Source organism: Gossypium hirsutum, chromosome D12 (genome assembly GCF_007990345.1).
Source record: "Gossypium hirsutum isolate 1008001.06 chromosome D12, Gossypium_hirsutum_v2.1, whole genome shotgun sequence".
Taxonomy (NCBI): Eukaryota; Viridiplantae; Streptophyta; class Magnoliopsida; order Malvales; family Malvaceae; genus Gossypium; species Gossypium hirsutum.
The window spans coordinates 14,191,696-14,209,521 of NC_053448.1; the positions used below are offsets into that span (position 1 = coordinate 14,191,696).

The following is a 17,826-nucleotide window of genomic DNA, read 5'->3' on the forward strand; positions in this document are numbered from 1 at the left end:
AAATTGATGTTAGAATGGTGGTTAACTAATTTAAATAGAAGAAGCAAACTTAGCGAGCTTATTAACTTACAAAATCTTCCTAATCAATATTAGATCGATTGAACTGAAAAAACTGAATTAACCAAAAACGGAGATAATGGACTGTAATTGGGCCGAGAATGGTTTTTATAGTGTTGGGCTAATTTCGATATTCGGCTTTAAATTCCAACGCGACCTGACCTTACATGTGTCGACTCGGATTTCCTCAGATAAAATGTCTTCAAAAATTGTGAAGTTATTAAAATTAAATTAGTAAGAAAATTTGATTCGAGTTTGCAGTCGTAAATTTCGCTCTTCCGTTTGACTTCAATCAAAATGTCTGATAAGAAAGGAAAAGCCAAACCTACTTTGATTTCCCTCTCTTCTTCCGAGGAAGAAGACGAAACAGAAGAAGAAGATGGTGACGATGATGATTATGAAGATAAAAGCTTTTCCAGTTCCAGGTATTGTAATTCCTATTTCATTTTCAATTTATTCGGGTTTCCCCCCTTTAATATTGATTTAATTCTCATATCATCAGTGGAGATGAAACTGAGGAAGAGGAAGAGGAAGAGAACGATTCGGACGATAATGATCGGACCGATAACGACGATTCTCTCTGCAATGGAGTTATCACTCTTCTCAAAGGTCATATTTGCCTTCTTTGAATTTATTAATTTTTTGTTTTTGAAAATAATAATTGTATTTGATCCGAAAAAAAGTCCTTACAATTTATGATCCTTGTATTCCATAGAAGGAGGTGACTTAGAAAGCTTGAGCTTGAAACAACTCAAAGCTTATTTGAGAAACCATGGCCTCCGAATCACAGGCACTAAGGCAGTGTGTCAACAGAGAATTCTTGAGCATTGGAGGTAATCTCTTCACATCTTTTTATCCATTTTTGTAGAAATTTCATACAATTTTCTGTTCCCACGTTGCAATAGATCTCTCAAAACTTTGGAAAAATGAGTAGGTATTAATATCCTCACTTAACAACACATTCTTTTTTCTTTCTCAGAATAAAAGATGGGAGAGCTGAAGCCTTATATCCCAGGTCATCGTTTTTCATCAACTGTACTGGTAATTACCTGTTATTGATTTGTTTTTTCTTTTCATTTGAATTATTATTTCGGCAATTTGAATGAGTAATACGAAGTTATTGTTACTTAATAATGTAGGTGATGTTTGTAAAGGAGATGTTGTTTTGTTTACTCAGAAGGTTTATAAGAAGTAATCCCTTATCTGAACTAACATTGCAGATTCTCCTTATCTTGTCTATTTCTCTTCTTACATTTCCTTGTCATTTTTGGGGCTATGTAAATCAAGGTTTGGTTTTTAAAACAGGTTCAATAAAATGACTAGGCGTGGAAAACTTCTGGGGAAGAGAACTATTGCAGGAAGGGTTGTGAAGGAAAGCTATGGCAAAGCCAAACAACAACACACATTTACGGTAATTCCAATGCACTATCTTATGTTAGGTAGGTAGAAGTCCTGTAAATGTTGCACATATTTGGTTTCTAAAACAAAGATATGTTCAAAACGGTTGATTTTGCCAATCTGAGTGATAGTTTGCAATAGGTGACAAATTGTTCCTTTCATGCGTTTTCTGTAATTTTTTTTTCCCCAATGAGTTGTTTGTGCACTTGATGATAGTATCCACCAGTTCCGTGTTTTTGATGTATAGGTTGAAGTATTATGGAGCAAGGGGAGTAAAAAATTGCCTTCATTATTTCCTTTGCTTGTAAAGGGTCGAAACCTTTATAAATTGAAAACTTACAGACAGGCAAGTATCTGGCTGGAAATTGACATTTTTAGCCATGATGGGCTTGGTTTATTTATGCTTTTCTTCTTTTGGTCTACATCAGCATTGGAGTGATGAGGCCGAAAGAAAACATGTACTTGCCGAGAAGCACAAACGAGGCAACGCAGCAAGACTGGTAAAAGCAATGAAAAGAACGAGGAAGTGGTCTACTGATGTTGGTATGTTGGAGAGCGAGATGGTGAAAGTAAACTATGTTTCTGTGAATTCCATTTCTCTTGACTATTGGGCTACTGGAATTTTACATCACATGTTTCTTCTTTTATAACTAGGTACAAAATGCCAAAAGCATTCACATCAATCAAGACCATCGAAAAAAAGAAAAACTACTGAACCGGACAGGGGAAAGATTAATAACCCACGAAGAAAAACCCCTATTCCAAGGTGTCCAAGTATGGGTAACAATTACCAAGTGTCTTCTCCAGTTGGAAAAGTGAAAAAGAAGCAAAACTCAAGGTTAAGAGTCTCTAATACCTCTTATAGTTATGAAAAGCCCGTTCATTTTGCTAAAGATACAGGTGCCTTTCATCATTCATATGCCGGTACTATCCTAAATCCATATCAACCTCAACGAAACTTTAACCACCAGAGTGCACCTCATGGGTTTTCCAGCTATAATATCGGATCTACTTCAACAATGGTAAGGTCATTGCCCTTTAGACCTTATGTAGATCCATGGACAATACCTGCTTCTCAAAACCAGCAGTTCAACTGACAAATACAGCCACCATCCCAACTCAAATCCTGGCTTTTGCAATAGATAAAGGAATTTGATCCAATCTCCAGATTTGATGAATGTTGACAGGCAGTTATAATACTGATCACTTTCTGCAGTGAAGGCGTGTAAATGGACGCAAAATTTCTTTTGACTCAATTTTCATTAGGATGCTACAATGCACAAGCAACAGCTGGAAGTTACCTTCTCAGCATGGAAATCATGCAAAGATAAATAGGAAACGAACATCTTCTGCACTTTTCATTCTATGAAATGGTAATATGGTTGAACAATGCAATTCTTTGCATATATTTTGCGCACTTTTTATGGCCACAAATTTTTTTCTGTTGATATTTTAGTTTTACAGTGTAGATTAAATATGTGAAGATTTGCTTGACGGATAGTTGATCTAAACCGATCAACTATAACTCTGTGTAAGCTACATACTGATAGTTTTGTTGTTTTATAGCAGTTAGGCCTTATTCATGCCAAAGATTAGGCATTGATAGCCACTGCTGATGGTGACCCATGGAGTTACCTGTTCCTGGATAAGACTAGCTGATGGCTGAGCTATATGCATGTCTGTGTTTCGAATTTTTTTTTTGGTGTCATCAATTTGAATATAGACGTGAAAATATTATTAAATATGTCAAAATTGGGTAAATATATTTTTTGGTACTTGAATTTGGTTTTAAAGTTCATATTGTTGCTTAATGTTTTTTACTTCAATTAGGTACTTGAACTTGACCCTAAAGTTCAGTTTGGTACGTAAAGTATATTTTGGTGCAATTAAGTACTTGAACTTGGCTTCTTGGTTCAAATTGGTACTTGGCTTTTTGGTCCAAATTAATACTTTTTGTGAATGACTTATTTGAACCATGAAGCTAAGTTTAGGTACTAATTGGAATAAAAAAGCCAAGTTCAGGTACCTAATTGGATAAAAAAAGTTTAGATATCAAGTCAAGTTTAGGTACCTATTCGATAAAAAACCTCGTAAGTGCCAATTTGTTCCTTTTAAGTCAAGTTTAGGTACTTAATTTTAATTTTTTTTTAAAATTTTGTCATCTGTCAATGTGAGATTGGCATGTTGCCATGTCCGCTTGTATTAATAATGTTAGATACCTTAAAAAAAAAGTACCAAATTGAAATCGCAATTTTAAGGTTAGATACCAATTAAAGTTAAAAAGAGTACAAATTGCAAATTTCAGGTAACTTCATATATATTAACTAAAACAATTAATACAAATATGATATGTGTAACATGACCCAAAAATTGCCCACCCCACTTCCCGTCATTAACATCTTAAATATCTTTCCCAAGTTCACTTAGAAAGTTTTATATTATTAACTCGATAGTCCAAAATGGGCTAAATCGTAGTATACTAAAATAAAACCAGCAAATAAAAGGAGGCCCAAATATTTGTTCCCCCATTAAGGCCAACTCTCAGTTTCGCCATCACCAACCAGCCAGACCAGCCTATTTTTTTTTCTCTTAAATTTCACAGCTTATTTTTGTTATTTTGATATTCTTTTCTACGCATTTCCCTTTCAAAAGAAATCTCGGGATGAATTGAACTTCTTTCGCATAGAAAACACAAGAGGTAAACAGATTAATTTTAAAATTTCCTTCAATTCTCAACGTGCAGTTCAGATCGGATCTAGGTCTCCGCTCTCTTCCCAATTCTGATTTTCCTTTTTCTGTGTGAGAGATAGAGAGAGAGTTCAAAAGAAGAATCGATGGAGTGGACGACTTTGCAACACTTGGATCTACGCCATGTCGCACGAGGTATTTACAAACCGTTGCAGCCACACGCTGCAGCTTTTCATCCTACTCAGGCTCTCGTTTCCGCTGCCATCGGCACTTACATCATCGGTAATGACGACTAAAGTTCAACTTTTGTCTTTTTAAAAAAAAGGAATTTGGATAGGTTTTGGATAACTTTTAGAGCTGAGCAGTTAAATCTGCTTTAAAAGGATTAAAACATGTTTGGATCTTTTTTGGTTGCAGAATTTGATGCTTTAACTGGAAGTAAGCTAGCTACTATAGACATTGGTTCGCCGGTGGTTCGGATGGCTTATAGTCCTACAAGTGGTCACTCTTTGATTGCCATTCTTGAGGTTGGTTCCGCAATTTTAAAGTTAGCTTCGATCATTACCACAAAAAAGAACAAAAAAGAAATTGCATTCAATTATCATGAGAATAGAATTACTGCATATTAAGATTAGTATTAGTACAATTGTTAATCAATTGATGTAGAGGGTAGAGCATATAAGATTGGTATTAGTTCAATCTTATGATTTTACTGCCATTAGACAGGTTTCTTTGTAAATATTCTAGTATGAGGAGATAGTTTGAATCTTATTTTTTTGTTCCTAAGAATGTCGAGGCATTTTAAGGTAGGGTGTGTTCTTTCAATGTGTGGCGTTGATATTTTAGATAGCTTCCTAAAATTCATTTCCTTTTCAGTTTTCAATTATTCACAAAATATGTTGTGGTAAGATGGTTTATTGGAACCAATCTATGCTAGTGGTATTCTAGGGGTCATATATTTTGTGTGGTCGTTCCCAAGTTGGAGAAAGTGGTGACAAGCAGTCATTCTAGATATATAGATTGTCTAACCCATGTAATGAGGAAAAATTTTGTTGTTCCTTTTCATTATTCTGATATTATAATTTATAATTAGATCCCAGTTGCTTTTTTTGATGTTATCCTTAAGGTCCCTGCCATGGCGGACTTTACCCCTTTTATTTTTACTTGAGCCTTATTGGATTACATTTTAAAGAAAGAAATACCACCTCCTCTGACATTTTGATTTAATGCAATAATGGTATGATTGTTGCCTTTAAGCTCCTTTTTTTACATGAAAGAGTCGCTTATATTAGTTCCCCTCTATATGAAGTTCCCTAATGCAAATTATAACCCTTTATCTTTCTGAAAATGTCATGTTGCAGGATTGTACAATACGTTCTTGTGACTTTGATGCTGAACAAACTTGTGTTTTACATTCACCTGAAAAGAAGACGGAGCACATTTCGTCTGAAACAGAAGTTCATCTTGCTTTGACTCCTCTCCAACCTGTTGTATTTTTTGGTTTTCACAAGAGAATGAGTGTAACAGGTTACTTAGCTCCATGTGTTTTCTAGCAGAATTATTTTGTACTTGCATCATCATATTATACTAGGGATTTTAATAATGTTTCTAATATTTTTACTGTCATATGTGAAGTTGTTGGGACCATTGAAGGTGGGAGACCCCCTACAAAAATAAAGACAGACTTGAAGAAACCTGTTGTGAATCTTGCTTGTCATCCTCGACTACCTGTCCTGGTACATTTGTCATTTTCCAGCTATAGGTTTTATTCTTATGATTTTTATTATCTTTTGTTTCTTTCTGATGTTGTAAATGAAATTAATTGTTCCAGGTAGTTAATAGTTGTTCGAAGTTTCAGTGCTTCGGAATTTACTAGGATAAGCATGAAACTTGAAATTTGAATCTGTTCTTGGTTTTTGGCTGGATTATTTAATGCACATGAGATATGTGATATAGCAGTGAAGTGGAGATGCTCAAAGTGCTTGTTTAATTTAATTCTGATGGAATGATTGTTGAAATGGATCTTTTCTTCTTGGCTGGAACTGGATTTCCAAAATATCATCTTCTCTTCTGACATACATGACTAACTCGATAGCAGTTGCAATGCAATCTGATCTACTTACATCTTTTATCTGCCATTATATGGCTAAATGATCATTTTCATTCTTATGATTAAGAATGTACTGAATAGTTGTCTGTTTTCTTGTTCCTGTCCCTTCTGTTTTGGGGGAGAAAAGTATGTAGCATATGCAGAAGGTTTGATTCGGGCGTACAACATTCATACATATGCTGTCCATTATACACTACAACGTAAGTTGAGGAAAAAATTATTCTCCTTTTGTATTTTATTATATATCATGCTTAAATATCATATGCTTTCCTGTCTTGTTCCCTTCAGTTGATAATACCATTAAGCTAGTTGGTGCTGGTGCATTTGCCTTTCATCCAACACTGGAATGGATTTTTGTTGGTGATAGACGTGGTACACTTCTTGCCTGGGATGTATCAACAGAAAGACCTATTATGATTGGAATGTAAGCTTGTTTTTTCTAACTTTTTATCTTTTCCTTCTTTTCAAGCCTGTATTATGTGTGTTGATATTAGAAGAAGGCACTTATTTGTTGAAATGTTCTGTTTTTGCCACACAGCACACAGGTGGGTACTCAACCAATCACATCATTAGCTTGGCTTCCAATGTTGCGTTTACTCGTCATTCTTTCCAAGGATGGAACTTTACAAGTTTGGAAAACACGATTGCTAGTTAATCCAAATAAACCTCCAACACAAGTAAATTTTTTTGAGCCGGCTTGTAAGTACAAACACACTCCCTGGGAGTGAAGGAGGATGAGATACATACATTTTTTTCTTAAATGGAAATCACATACTCAAGAGCCGTTGGTGTTTTCTTTGCAGCAATTGAATCATTGGACATACCACGCATTCTGTCTCAGCAGGGTGGGGAAGCAGTTTATCCCTTGCCTCTTATCAGAGCTTTGGAAGTTCATCCAAAATTGAACTTAGCGGCTCTGCTTTTTGCAGTTAAGAGCGCTCACCTATGTCATTGCATTATAAACTATTTGTTAATTTATGATGTATAAATAAGCATTTCCCATGACAGAATATGAGTGGCGGTGACAACATGAAGAACAGGGCTTCTTACACTAGGGAAGGAAGGAAACAACTCTTTGCAGTTTTGCAAAGTGCCAGGGGATCTTCAGGTGGACATTTAATGGATCATCTGTCTACATGTGCATTGTTACATATGAAGGAAATAATCTGTTTTAAAATAATTTATGCTAGTTTAATTTCTGAATATACCTGAATATCAAGTGTTAACGGTCTTAAGATATATTATTGGAGCAGTTTCTTTCAATATAGGATGGTGCGATTGCTTTCAGAGCATGGTCTTGTTTAAAGTTATACCTCATTGATGTGATCGAAGCAGAACTGAATGTTTTGTTCTCTTCAGCACTGCTTCTACAGAATCTAAACTCATATTCTCTCAACTCTTGAGAAACTGCTCAGTTTTTATTTGATAATGTTGTATGCATTTGCTAAGACCAAAAATAAGTAAAGCTGTCAATGCCTTCTATGTTTTCTCTCTACATTATGTTATTTTTTTTGTATATCACAGTAAGAACATTCTTTATGGTGATATCCTGTATTACCGAGACTCTTCGTTTTTCCTCAAGGATCCGTTTGAGACACCTGTATCCTATACATATTTGGACATGGTTATGACTGATTTTCCATAAATTTTGTAAAACTTGCAAAAAAATTTAGCACGCCTTTGTCGGGACATCCATATCTAACACTCACCTCATAGTCTGTGTAACATATGTGATATGCTGCTTAACTTTTTGAGTATATTTGCTGAAAGTAGATATCATGTGCAGCATCTGTCCTAAAGGAGAAGCTTTCATCTATGGGTTCCTCTGGAATTTTGGCTGATCATCAGCTTCAAGCACAACTGCAAGAACAACATATTAAGGGGTAGGTTAAATCTGGAGTGCAGATAAATGTATTTAGTTTGGAGGTTGTAATGTTTAATTATTTTGGTTTAGTGGTCGTACATTTATAACTGTTACATACTATCATGGATAAATTTTTACATTGATATGATTCAACTCAATCATACAATCTATTTTTATGTAATCATGTATCATTGTTGACCATTTATATATTTTTCATGGCAGCCAAAGTGATCTTGCAATTTCAGACATTGCACGGAAGGCATTCCTCTATAGTGTATGCTCCTCCTTTGAACTTTATTCATTTCAAATTAAGTTATTTTTATATATTAATTTCTAAAATGTATGTTAACTTCAGTTTCAAGAATGCTGAACTGTTTCATTTTCTTTTAACTCATTACCTTTCTTTATTATTGCAGCATTTCATGGAAGGTCATGCTAAAACTGCCCCAATATCTAGGCTGCCTCTCATCTCTATTGTGGATGCTAAAAATAAACTGAAGGACATTCCTGTTTGCCAGGTGCATTGGTTTGTGATTTTGATTATGCATTAATATCTATGTTGCCTCTGTTTACTATTTGGCTGATATGACTCACTTTATTGGCAGCCATTTCATTTGGAGCTCAATTTCTTCAATAAGGAGAACCGTGTTCTTCATTACCCTGTCAGGGCTTTTTATGTAGATGGTGTTAACCTCATGGCTTATAATCTTTCTTCTGGAGGAGATAGTATTTACAAGAAACTTTTCACATCGGTAAATGCTTAAAAAGATGTTTTTTAATGCTGACAAGGTTTTGGTTCTTAACAATATAATTTTCTTTCAGATCCCAGGAAATGTGGAATATTATCCTAAATATATGGTTTATGGTAAGAAGAGGCATCTATTTCTCATTGTTTACGAGTTTAGTGGCACTACAAATGAAGTGGTCCTTTATTGGGAACATACCGATATAAAGTTAGCTAACAACAAGGGAAGCACAATCAAAGGTATATCTGACAAAAATATGTTTGTCTTGCTTGTTTTACCAGCTCGTTTCTCACATATTATGCCTCAAGAATTTATTTATGCTATTCTCCTTTTCAAATTGTAGGTTGTGATGCTGCATTTATTGGCCCCAATGAAAATCAATTTGCTATTCTTGATGAAGATAAGTCTGGACTGGCTCTGTATATTCTTCCAGGAGCAGCTTTACAAGAAGCTGATGGAAAAAATGCTGCAGTTGAACCAAATTTTTTACCTGATCAACCTGTGGATGGAAACCCTAATTCTATTCAGGGTCCTATGCCATTTTTGTTCGACACCGAAATTGATCGAATATTTTCCACTCCTATAGGTGGTTGGGCACATATGATACTTCATGTTAGATATCACCATTTGTAAGACATGATACTGATAAGTATCTTCTGTGGTTTCAGAGTCCACTTTGATGTTTGCATGTAACGGGAAGCAGATTGGGTTGGCTAAGTTAGTTCAAGGTTACATTCTTCCATCTTCTGATGGTCACTATATATCAACAAAAACAGAGGGGAAAAAGTTTATAAGGTTAAAAGCAAATGAGATTGTGCTTCAGGTGAGTTATTCAACTCTTTAAGGATGACTTTTGTTCATTTCATGAAAGCTTTTTAGATAATATGATAAAACTCATGAAAGTACATGGAAGTTATATATATATAAACTAAAAGAAAAAAGAAAGGATTTAATTTGCTAGCTGTCCCTTCTAATTTTTCCTGTTGCAGACCTTGTGGTGTCACCTGTCCTTTTTGTTTGGTTCCTCCATAAACTTGCAAAGGCCTCTGCCTTTTCTTTTCTTTAATTCATCACTAAATTTTAAAGAAATCTCAATTTAGCATGTGAATTATGCCAGATCCATGAAGGATTGATATCATGAATGTATTAGGGGAAAAATACATATAACACCTGGAGCTGCTTGGGTCAACTGACCACCTTATATAAGATCCTAACACTGCTTTATTTACTCAAGCCTTCATGTAATCTAATAGCATTGATGACTGAGATCTGCTGAATTGTGGATTTGACTGCTTATAAAACACATGCATTTTTGTGCAAAAGGAATTGCATCTAGGAACTGAATGCATACATATATGTACATTTACAAACTAATACATATCTATCGCACCTTTATCTATGTATACCTTTATTCTGTGCACAAATTTATGCATCAACTATCTAGCTTGACTGCTTTTTTCTTGAAAATAATACAGGTTTGGAATTTTAACCCTGTAGTTTTCCAATATCTGCAGGTACATTGGCAAGAAACTCCAAGAGGCTATGTTGCAGGAGTGTTAACCACTCACAGGGTGCTTATGGTTTCAGCAGACCTTGATGTACTTGCAAGCAGTTCTTTTAAATTTGACAAAGGAAATCCTTCAATATCCTGAATACGTAATGCAGCATAAATCCTATCACAAATACATGCATGCATACATGAATACATATACATGTGTAAAAAATAACTCTCTCCTTGGATGCTTGTAAAAGTATATGCATGTTATAGGCCTTTTAATGTTCTACCTGATATATAGCAACTGACAATCTCTTGTTTCCCTTATCATACTACCAGAAAGTCAATTTTATGAATCAGTTCCTCTTTCTATGATTCTCATTGGAACAATACCTGCTTCTACTAGGAGTAATTGCTGATACCTGTATCTTAGCATTTTTTTATTCTTTTTGATTTGCATTAGGTTCTTTTACCGGTTTTGCTTCTTCATACCATTTTCCCCATGGAATTACGCTCTGGTTTTACCCATTCCAACAATATTTGTCGGGACGTGTTCAGTATAAATTCAATCCCATTTATGTGTTAAGGAATGAAAATCTTTTATTAGTGATATGTGGTTAGTCTTGTATATATTTGCATGCATCCTTGTACTAATACATAATTTATATAGTCAAGATTAATTAATTTGTTTTACTTCTTAACTCATGAGCACTTTAGATCCCTTTTGTGGGTTGGACCTACACTTCTTTTTTCTACTGCAACTGCAGTTTGTATTTTAGGATGGGATGGGAAAGTGAGGACTGTACTCTCCATTAGCATGCCAAATGCAGGTTTGCATTCTTGTTCCCAATTGATTTTTACACCATTGTATTGTATCAAATGCAACCTGGTGCGGCATGATTATATTGTGGAGTTACTGAGATGATTTCTATCCTGCAGCTCTAGTTGGGGCTCTAAATGATCGGTTGTTGCTAGCTAACCCTACAGATATAAATCCTAGACAAAAGAAGGGGGTTGAGATTAAGAGCTGCCTTGTTGGGCTTCTTGAACCTCTTCTTATTGGTTTTGCTACCATGCAACAAAACTTTGACCAGAAGCTTGACCTTTCTGAAATACTATACCAAATAACATCAAGGTTTTCCTTTCCCTTTGCATATTTTTCATGTTTTTTGCCTAATGTTACTCATCTAATTGAAATCTTGCTCATGTTTGATGTGTAGAACTTAGCATTTTTTGTTATTATTATCTTTTCATTAGCTATAGCAAAGTGGATTTATGCATGAAACTTGGCATCTGACTTCTATATTTTTTTACCTTATTAAGGTTTGACAGCTTACGTATCACTCCTCGATCTCTTGATATTCTTGCTGTTGGTCCCCCTGTTTGTGGAGATCTTGCAGTATCATTATCCCAAGCAGGTCCACAGTTCACTCAGGTAGATGAACAATTGTGTATTATGTTTACATTTTATTAACCTTTTACTATTGGTTCTGAACTTTGCTATAATAAAACAATTTTAGGTGATGCGGGGACTCTATGCAATCAAAGCACTTCGTTTTTCTACTGCTCTATCTGTTTTAAAAGATGAATTTGTGCGCTCTAGAGATTATCCAAAATGCCCACCAAACTCTCATTTGTTCCACCGGTTCCGCCAATTGGGATATGCCTGTATCAAGTAAGCGATCACAGCCATTGACTTCTTCCTTTCTCAGTGCTGAGGTTCTTGATTTTGTAAATGAACTTGTCAATAATAATTTTTTAGAAGGTTGAGGATATAACGGACTCTTTCATAAATGAAGTGAATGTGTTGGTTACTTTTCAGAAGATTCAATTTGTAATATATCATGCTCGATATTTTTCTGCTGATCTCTGGTTCACAGTTCAGATCATTACATTTTGATTGTTTGCAGTGTGTGCTGAACTTAAATTAGTATTCATACCAATCTTTCGTTTATGCAATTTTGGGATATATGACTCCAGTTTTTGCTGTGGTTATGTACCTCTAGTGCCTATTTGGATCTGTCTTATAGTTAAGGATGCTGTTTAAGTTCTTTACCAAAAGTTCAAAGCACATAAAATGATGTTATGCATTTTGAGTTTAAGCATCTATGTTTAGAATTATTATCACAAATCATGTTACTTTATTAAGAGCATTATACAGTAATCTTCTGAGCTTCTATCCATTAACATTGTTCAGCCTTTATGACTGACTTGTCATTATATGGTCCCATTTTTTCTTTGATGAGACTAAAATTTTGAACCGCAGGTATGGTCAGTTTGACAGTGCGAAGGAAACTTTTGAAGTCATAGCAGACTATGAAAGCATGCTAGACCTGTTTATATGCCACCTCAACCCCAGTGCAATGCGGCGTCTTGCTCAGAGGCTTGAGGAAGAAGGCGCTGATTCAGAATTGAGGCGATATTGTGAAAGGATTTTAAGAGTCCGCTCAAGTGGTTGGACACAAGGCATTTTTGCCAACTTCGCTGCTGAAAGTATGGTTCCCAAGGGACCTGAATGGGGTGGTGGAAACTGGGAATTCAAGACCCCTACGAACTTAAAGAGTATACCTCAATGGGAGCTTGCTGCAGAAGTTATGCCATACATGAAGACTGATGATGGTGCCATTCCATCAATTATCACAGATCATATTGGTGTTTACCTTGGTTCAATCAAAGGAAGAGGAAACATTATTGAAGTAAAGGAAGGTAGCTTGGTTATACCTGCAGCAGGTGACCATAAGCCAAATGGAGTCCATACTTCTGTGGCTAAATCTACAGATAGTTCTATGGGAGTTACAAGTGGTGAAACCAAGGCTGGTTCTTTGATGGGTCTGGAAACTTTAATCAAACCCAATCACAGTTCCACTGCTGCTGATGAACAGGCTAAAGCTGCTGAAGAATTCAAGAAAACAATGTATGGCACAGCTGATAGTGGTAGCAGCAGTGATGAAGAAGGAGTGTCAAAAATGAAGAAGTTACAGATCAGAATACGAGAAAAGCCAACGTCAGGAACTGTGGATGTTAATAAGATTAAAGAAGCGACAAAGCGACTTGGTGATGGCTTGGGCCTACCTATAGCCAGGACAAAATCATGGACTGGTCAGGATCTTGGTCAGAGTCAACAGCAACCTTATCCTGCTACCAGTGCTTCTCTGACTAATCCCACAGTTTCTGCCCCTGGAGATCTCTTCGGCACTGATTCATGGGTACAACCTGCATTGGTATCAGAATCAGCTCCTGCGACCAAAGGTGTTGGAACTGCTGCTGGACCTATACCAGAAGACTTTTTCCAGAACACAATACCATCCCTCCAGGTTGCAGCTGCTTTGCCTCCTCCTGGATCTTATCTTTCAAAGTTGGATCAAACTCCTCAAAAGGTTGAAGTTGGTGGAAAGGTACCACCTGACCATGTAAATGCACCTGCGGCTGATATTGGTCTCCCCGGTGGTGGGGTTCCTCCTCAGTCCGCTGAACAACCTATTCCTCCTGAGTCTCTTGCACTTCCTGGTGGCGGTATTCCTCCACAATACTCAGCTCCAGCTGCTGGTTTGCCACAGCCTCAAGTTCAGCCTGCTCAAATGCCACTATCCACGCAACCTCTTGACCTTAGTGCTCTTGGAGTTCCAAACTCTGCAGAGTCTGAAAAACCTACTTCCTCTGCACCCACTCCAACATCTGTGCGTCCTGGACAGGTGAATATGTGCATTATGTTATTTCTTCTTCTCCCCTCCTCTTCAATCCTGATTGTGGGATGCACTTGCATTTTGTAATTAACAAACATGGCTGCATGTGTCCAATAACTTCAAGTTGCTTAACTTATTGCCCTGGGGAAAAACAAAATCATTTCTAACAGTATTTGGAATAAAGGTTGTTTTAACTGATTGGCTTTGTAGTAATAATCTGTCCTTGTGACTTGGAAGCTACTAATTCTGTCATTCTCTGGAGATATGTTTATTATGTAGCTTTCTAAATACTTCCATTTACAATATTTTCTCTCTTAATAGGTTCCACGTGGGGCAGCAGCTCCCATATGTTTTAAGACTGGACTTGCTCACCTTGAGCAGAATCAACTTCCAGATTCATTATCCTGTTTTGATGAAGCTTTTCTGGCACTGGCTAAGGATAACTCTCGTGGAGCTGATATTAAAGCTCAAGCTACCATCTGTGCTCAATACAAGATAGCTGTAATGCTTCTTCAGGTATGTCATCATTTTTGGGGCACTAAATGAATTACAACTTGGGTCAAGCATCTGAGGAAATTTAACGAGCATTTGTCTTTTAGATCGAGTTGTGCTAAAGACTGAAGACAGAGAATGGATTGATGATAATATTTTATGATTTTTCGAACATTGAGCTCTTGATCATCCTGCGTGAGCTTTTTATTTTGGTCTTATGCTCAGTAGTCAAGCTAGTCTACTGTTTTTACAAGCTAAGAGCTTAAGATTCTTTCAAGTTTTGAAAATATTAATTTAGGTTCAATGTTCTTTCTCATCTTTGATTGATCTTATTCTGTTCTTGCTTTTGAATTTTACATGCCAATAGCATGATAAGGATATTTTTGCTTAGGCTCATTGTTGCTAGCAGTTTTTATTGATTCTCATCAATTTAACTCCAGTCTTTGTATTGCATTCATGGTTCTAGAGATCATATAATGAGCTGATCTGTAATATTTATGGAACAAGAATGAATGTAGTCTGGGTATGTGGACCACATTATTCATAATATGTAGTTCAGTTTGGATCCTTTACAAATTGGGTGGTTTATGCTAATCTTTGATACTTTGACAATTCGTAAATTCAAAAGTTAGCATTTAAATGGTTTTGGTGGATAGGCTAAGCTCTCTAATTGCGTTTACTTTAATCTCATTTGAAAGTCCCAAGCCTTCACCTTTATGCTATAGTTTGGAACATAAAATTGTTCTTTATGACGGAATATATGTTCCTTTGGCTCTCCTGCAGGAAATTACAAGGCTGCAGAAAGTCCAAGGCCCAAGAGCACTCAGCGCAAAAGATGAGATGGCTAGACTATCTAGACATCTAGGTTCTTTGCCTCTGCAGGCAAAGCACCGAATAAATTGCATTCGCACTGCCATAAAACGAAATATGGATGTTCAGAACTATGCTTATGCGAAGCAGATGCTTGAACTTCTCCTATCTAAGGCACCTCCAGGTAAGCAAGAGGAATTGAGGAGCCTGATTGACATTTGTGTTCAGAGGGGTTTAACCAACAAGTCTATCGATCCACTAGAGGATCCCTCTCAGTTCTGTGCTGCCACGCTCAGCCGTCTGTCTACTATTGGATATGATGTTTGTGATCTTTGTGGGGCCAAATTTTCCGCTCTCTCTGCTCCTGGATGCATCATCTGTGGCATGGGAAGTATTAAAAGATCAGATGCACTTGGGGGGGCAGGACCAGTTCCTTCTCCATTTGGCTGAGATCACAATCTACCATTTCTCTAATCTTGCAAGCTCTCCTGGTCAGGTAGGCTTTCTCCCATTCTAAGCTACAGGCCTCTGCCTACAGAAATCTCCATTTTGGGACACTGATATTTCATTTCAAAGTTGAGTTCCTTCACCATCAAGAATCTAGCTGGTTCCGCGAGGTATATGTATAATTTCTCTTTTCATTTGTTTGTATATCATTCTTTTTTCTGAGTACCCCACTACCCTACTTTTTTTTTTCCTATATATCGCCTTAAGCCTCAGGCTCAGCCCCATTTGTTTGTTGTGTGACTTGGGACCTTCCTCTTTTGTAATATAGGGTTTTACGTTGAATTTTTCATTAGTTAGGAACTAATCTCGGTTTGTATTTTACATTGGTGATAGATATATGCCTTTTTTTTAGCAAGCAAAAATTTTGGTTGGTGTTTTAGTTGGAGATGGTTTCAACCTTGGCTTCATTTGGATTGTATTAGTGTCTTTTCAACCATTGGAAAAATTAGCTATTTCATTTCAATTATTTCATAGGCGTGGGGGACGTTTGTCCTTTTCTTTTTTTTTTTTGAACGAATGGTGTGGTAGTGGTGCTAAATGCCTATAGTGTGCTTGGTAAAAGTAGGAGAGAAAGCAAACCTATGAAATGAATGATTATTTCATTGGACTTAATTTGGGAAAAATGGTTGGAACATCCATCAATCATCACCATCAAATCAAGTTTCACATCGCCTGCTTGCTGATGTCTTGTCACTAAAATGCACTGGGGGCATCATTTCTGTCTAATCAGTTAACTATAAAAACATGCTTTTGTAGGATTCTTTTATCAACTTTTGATCGACGGCTGAAATGCCATTTGTATTAGTGTGTTTATATTTTGAAATATACGAGGGAGTAACATACATTCAATGAATTGGGCAATACATAAAGTCTAGTAACATACATTCAATGTATAATGGATGGTTGCATCAATTTTTCAAGGGATGGTAGCCTTTATCCTCCCACCCATGAATATGGATCAGATCCTCGGAGTCAGATTCAAAAAACATGCATTTTCGCTTCCATCCTCATCGCCTGATGCCATGACCAATGAAGATGTAAAAATGCGATCACTAAAACCGTTCATAATTTCCCATTGGGGCCACCATTTGAGTTTTGGGATCAAAGAAGCATCTATGTGAACTTTGCTCCTTCATTTGGAGGTACAACCCAAGAAGATGAGGTTCTAATTCTTGAGTGATTATTCATTGAATTGGGTAAGATTCTTCTTTACTAAACAAAAGAAACTCATCCCGAGTGAGCTTAGCATGCAACCATATGTAAGAAGGTTCAGTATTCCTTCAAAGATCTCCAAGTATTTGGCCTTTTAAATTTCTCCAACAAATCTTTGTAATTCGGCTAAGATTATCACTCTGGTTTGAATTAATGAGAATATGGGAACCTGCCTTTCACCAATATGCCAACGATCCGAATCCTTGTGATGATGAGGCGTATCCAAACTTTGAAACTTTCTGAATATCATCTGCTAAAGGACAAATGAATAAATATTTTCAGTGATCTAATCTTCTCACCTTAAAACCCTAAACCTCATTTAAGACATTTTGGAACATACCCCTATGTCTGAGCAAGATTCTCTTTAGATGCAGTGGAGTTACTGCACATTCGTCATATGAAAATTTTGAATTTTGGTTGACATCAGCGATCTCTTGTCCATTCATCATCATTTTGCATATGTTAAATAACGGTATATCCAGATTCACATTTGATGGATACATGGATGAGTTGAAACTCATTAAATTAATTTCATTAAAGCTGTCAATTTTCAACTTTAAAAGATTAGTTGACTTGTGATGTATTTCTTGATGGAATCCAAACATTTTTAGGTTGTTTGACTAATATCTTGCTATGAGAGAGTTTTTCTTACAAGACTAATTTCTTGTTTCTTTCTCAATAGAACTTTTGCTTCAATTCTTTAAGATTGTGGAGGAGGTTTATCATAACTCCAGCTTGCCTAATTCAAGTCAATCGAGAGGTTT

At 36.3% G+C, this 17,826-nt stretch overlaps 2 protein-coding genes across 6 annotated transcripts; both read left to right on the forward strand.

Annotated features, from left to right (window-relative positions):
• Positions 1-226: 226 nt before the first annotated feature.
• LOC107945409 (zinc finger CCCH domain-containing protein 62) lies at positions 227-3,146 on the forward strand. Of its 2 annotated transcripts, none has more exons than XM_016879415.2 (9): positions 227-482; positions 560-666; positions 773-890; positions 1,037-1,098; positions 1,197-1,248; positions 1,363-1,468; positions 1,703-1,801; positions 1,884-1,998; positions 2,110-3,146. In XM_016879415.2, the coding sequence occupies exons 1-9, from the start codon at positions 355-357 to the stop codon at positions 2,550-2,552; spliced, it is 1,230 nt and encodes a 409-aa protein (XP_016734904.1). In that variant the 5' UTR covers positions 227-354; the 3' UTR covers positions 2,553-3,146. The 2 variants fall into 2 exon arrangements, with proteins under 2 accessions (XP_016734904.1, XP_040964440.1); XM_041108506.1 differs by having other exon boundaries at positions 235-482; positions 1,884-2,024.
• Positions 2,692-16,229, forward strand: LOC107945408 (uncharacterized). 4 transcript variants are annotated; one of them, XM_041108505.1, is made up of 25 exons: positions 2,692-2,828; positions 4,199-4,425; positions 4,561-4,670; positions 5,505-5,670; positions 5,779-5,879; positions 6,381-6,453; positions 6,542-6,677; positions 6,792-6,952; positions 7,057-7,181; positions 7,262-7,361; positions 8,040-8,136; positions 8,340-8,391; positions 8,534-8,635; positions 8,723-8,869; positions 8,940-9,102; positions 9,207-9,449; positions 9,532-9,686; positions 10,378-10,506; positions 11,071-11,188; positions 11,298-11,493; positions 11,682-11,793; positions 11,879-12,033; positions 12,625-14,050; positions 14,363-14,557; positions 15,317-16,229. In XM_041108505.1, the coding sequence occupies exons 2-25, from the start codon at positions 4,290-4,292 to the stop codon at positions 15,791-15,793; spliced, it is 4,875 nt and encodes a 1,624-aa protein (XP_040964439.1). In that variant the 5' UTR covers positions 2,692-2,828; positions 4,199-4,289; the 3' UTR covers positions 15,794-16,229. The 4 variants fall into 4 exon arrangements, with proteins under 4 accessions (XP_040964439.1, XP_016734903.1, XP_016734902.1 ...); XM_016879414.2 differs by lacking the exon at positions 2,692-2,828 and adding an exon at positions 3,901-4,153 and having other exon boundaries at positions 4,262-4,425; XM_016879413.2 differs by lacking the exon at positions 2,692-2,828 and adding an exon at positions 3,902-4,153 and having other exon boundaries at positions 4,266-4,425.
• The last annotated feature ends 1,597 nt before the right edge of the window (positions 16,230-17,826 follow it).

Excerpts from the sequence above, each read along its gene's own strand:
- LOC107945408 (XM_041108505.1), top strand. The coding sequence starts at position 4,290 with ATGGAGTGGACGACTTTGCAACACTTGGATCTACGCCATGTCGCACGA. Across the intron at positions 8,636-8,722 it reads AGGACATTCCTGTTTGCCAG|CCATTTCATTTGGAGCTCAA; the intron begins GTGCATTGGTTT and ends CTTTATTGGCAG. Across the intron at positions 10,507-11,070 it reads TTGACAAAGGAAATCCTTCA|TTTAGATCCCTTTTGTGGGT; the intron begins ATATCCTGAATA and ends ACTCATGAGCAC.
- LOC107945409 (XM_016879415.2), top strand. The coding sequence starts at position 355 with ATGTCTGATAAGAAAGGAAAAGCCAAACCTACTTTGATTTCCCTCTCT. Across the intron at positions 1,249-1,362 it reads ACTCAGAAGGTTTATAAGAA|GTTCAATAAAATGACTAGGC; the intron begins GTAATCCCTTAT and ends TTTTTAAAACAG. Across the intron at positions 1,802-1,883 it reads AATTGAAAACTTACAGACAG|CATTGGAGTGATGAGGCCGA; the intron begins GCAAGTATCTGG and ends GGTCTACATCAG.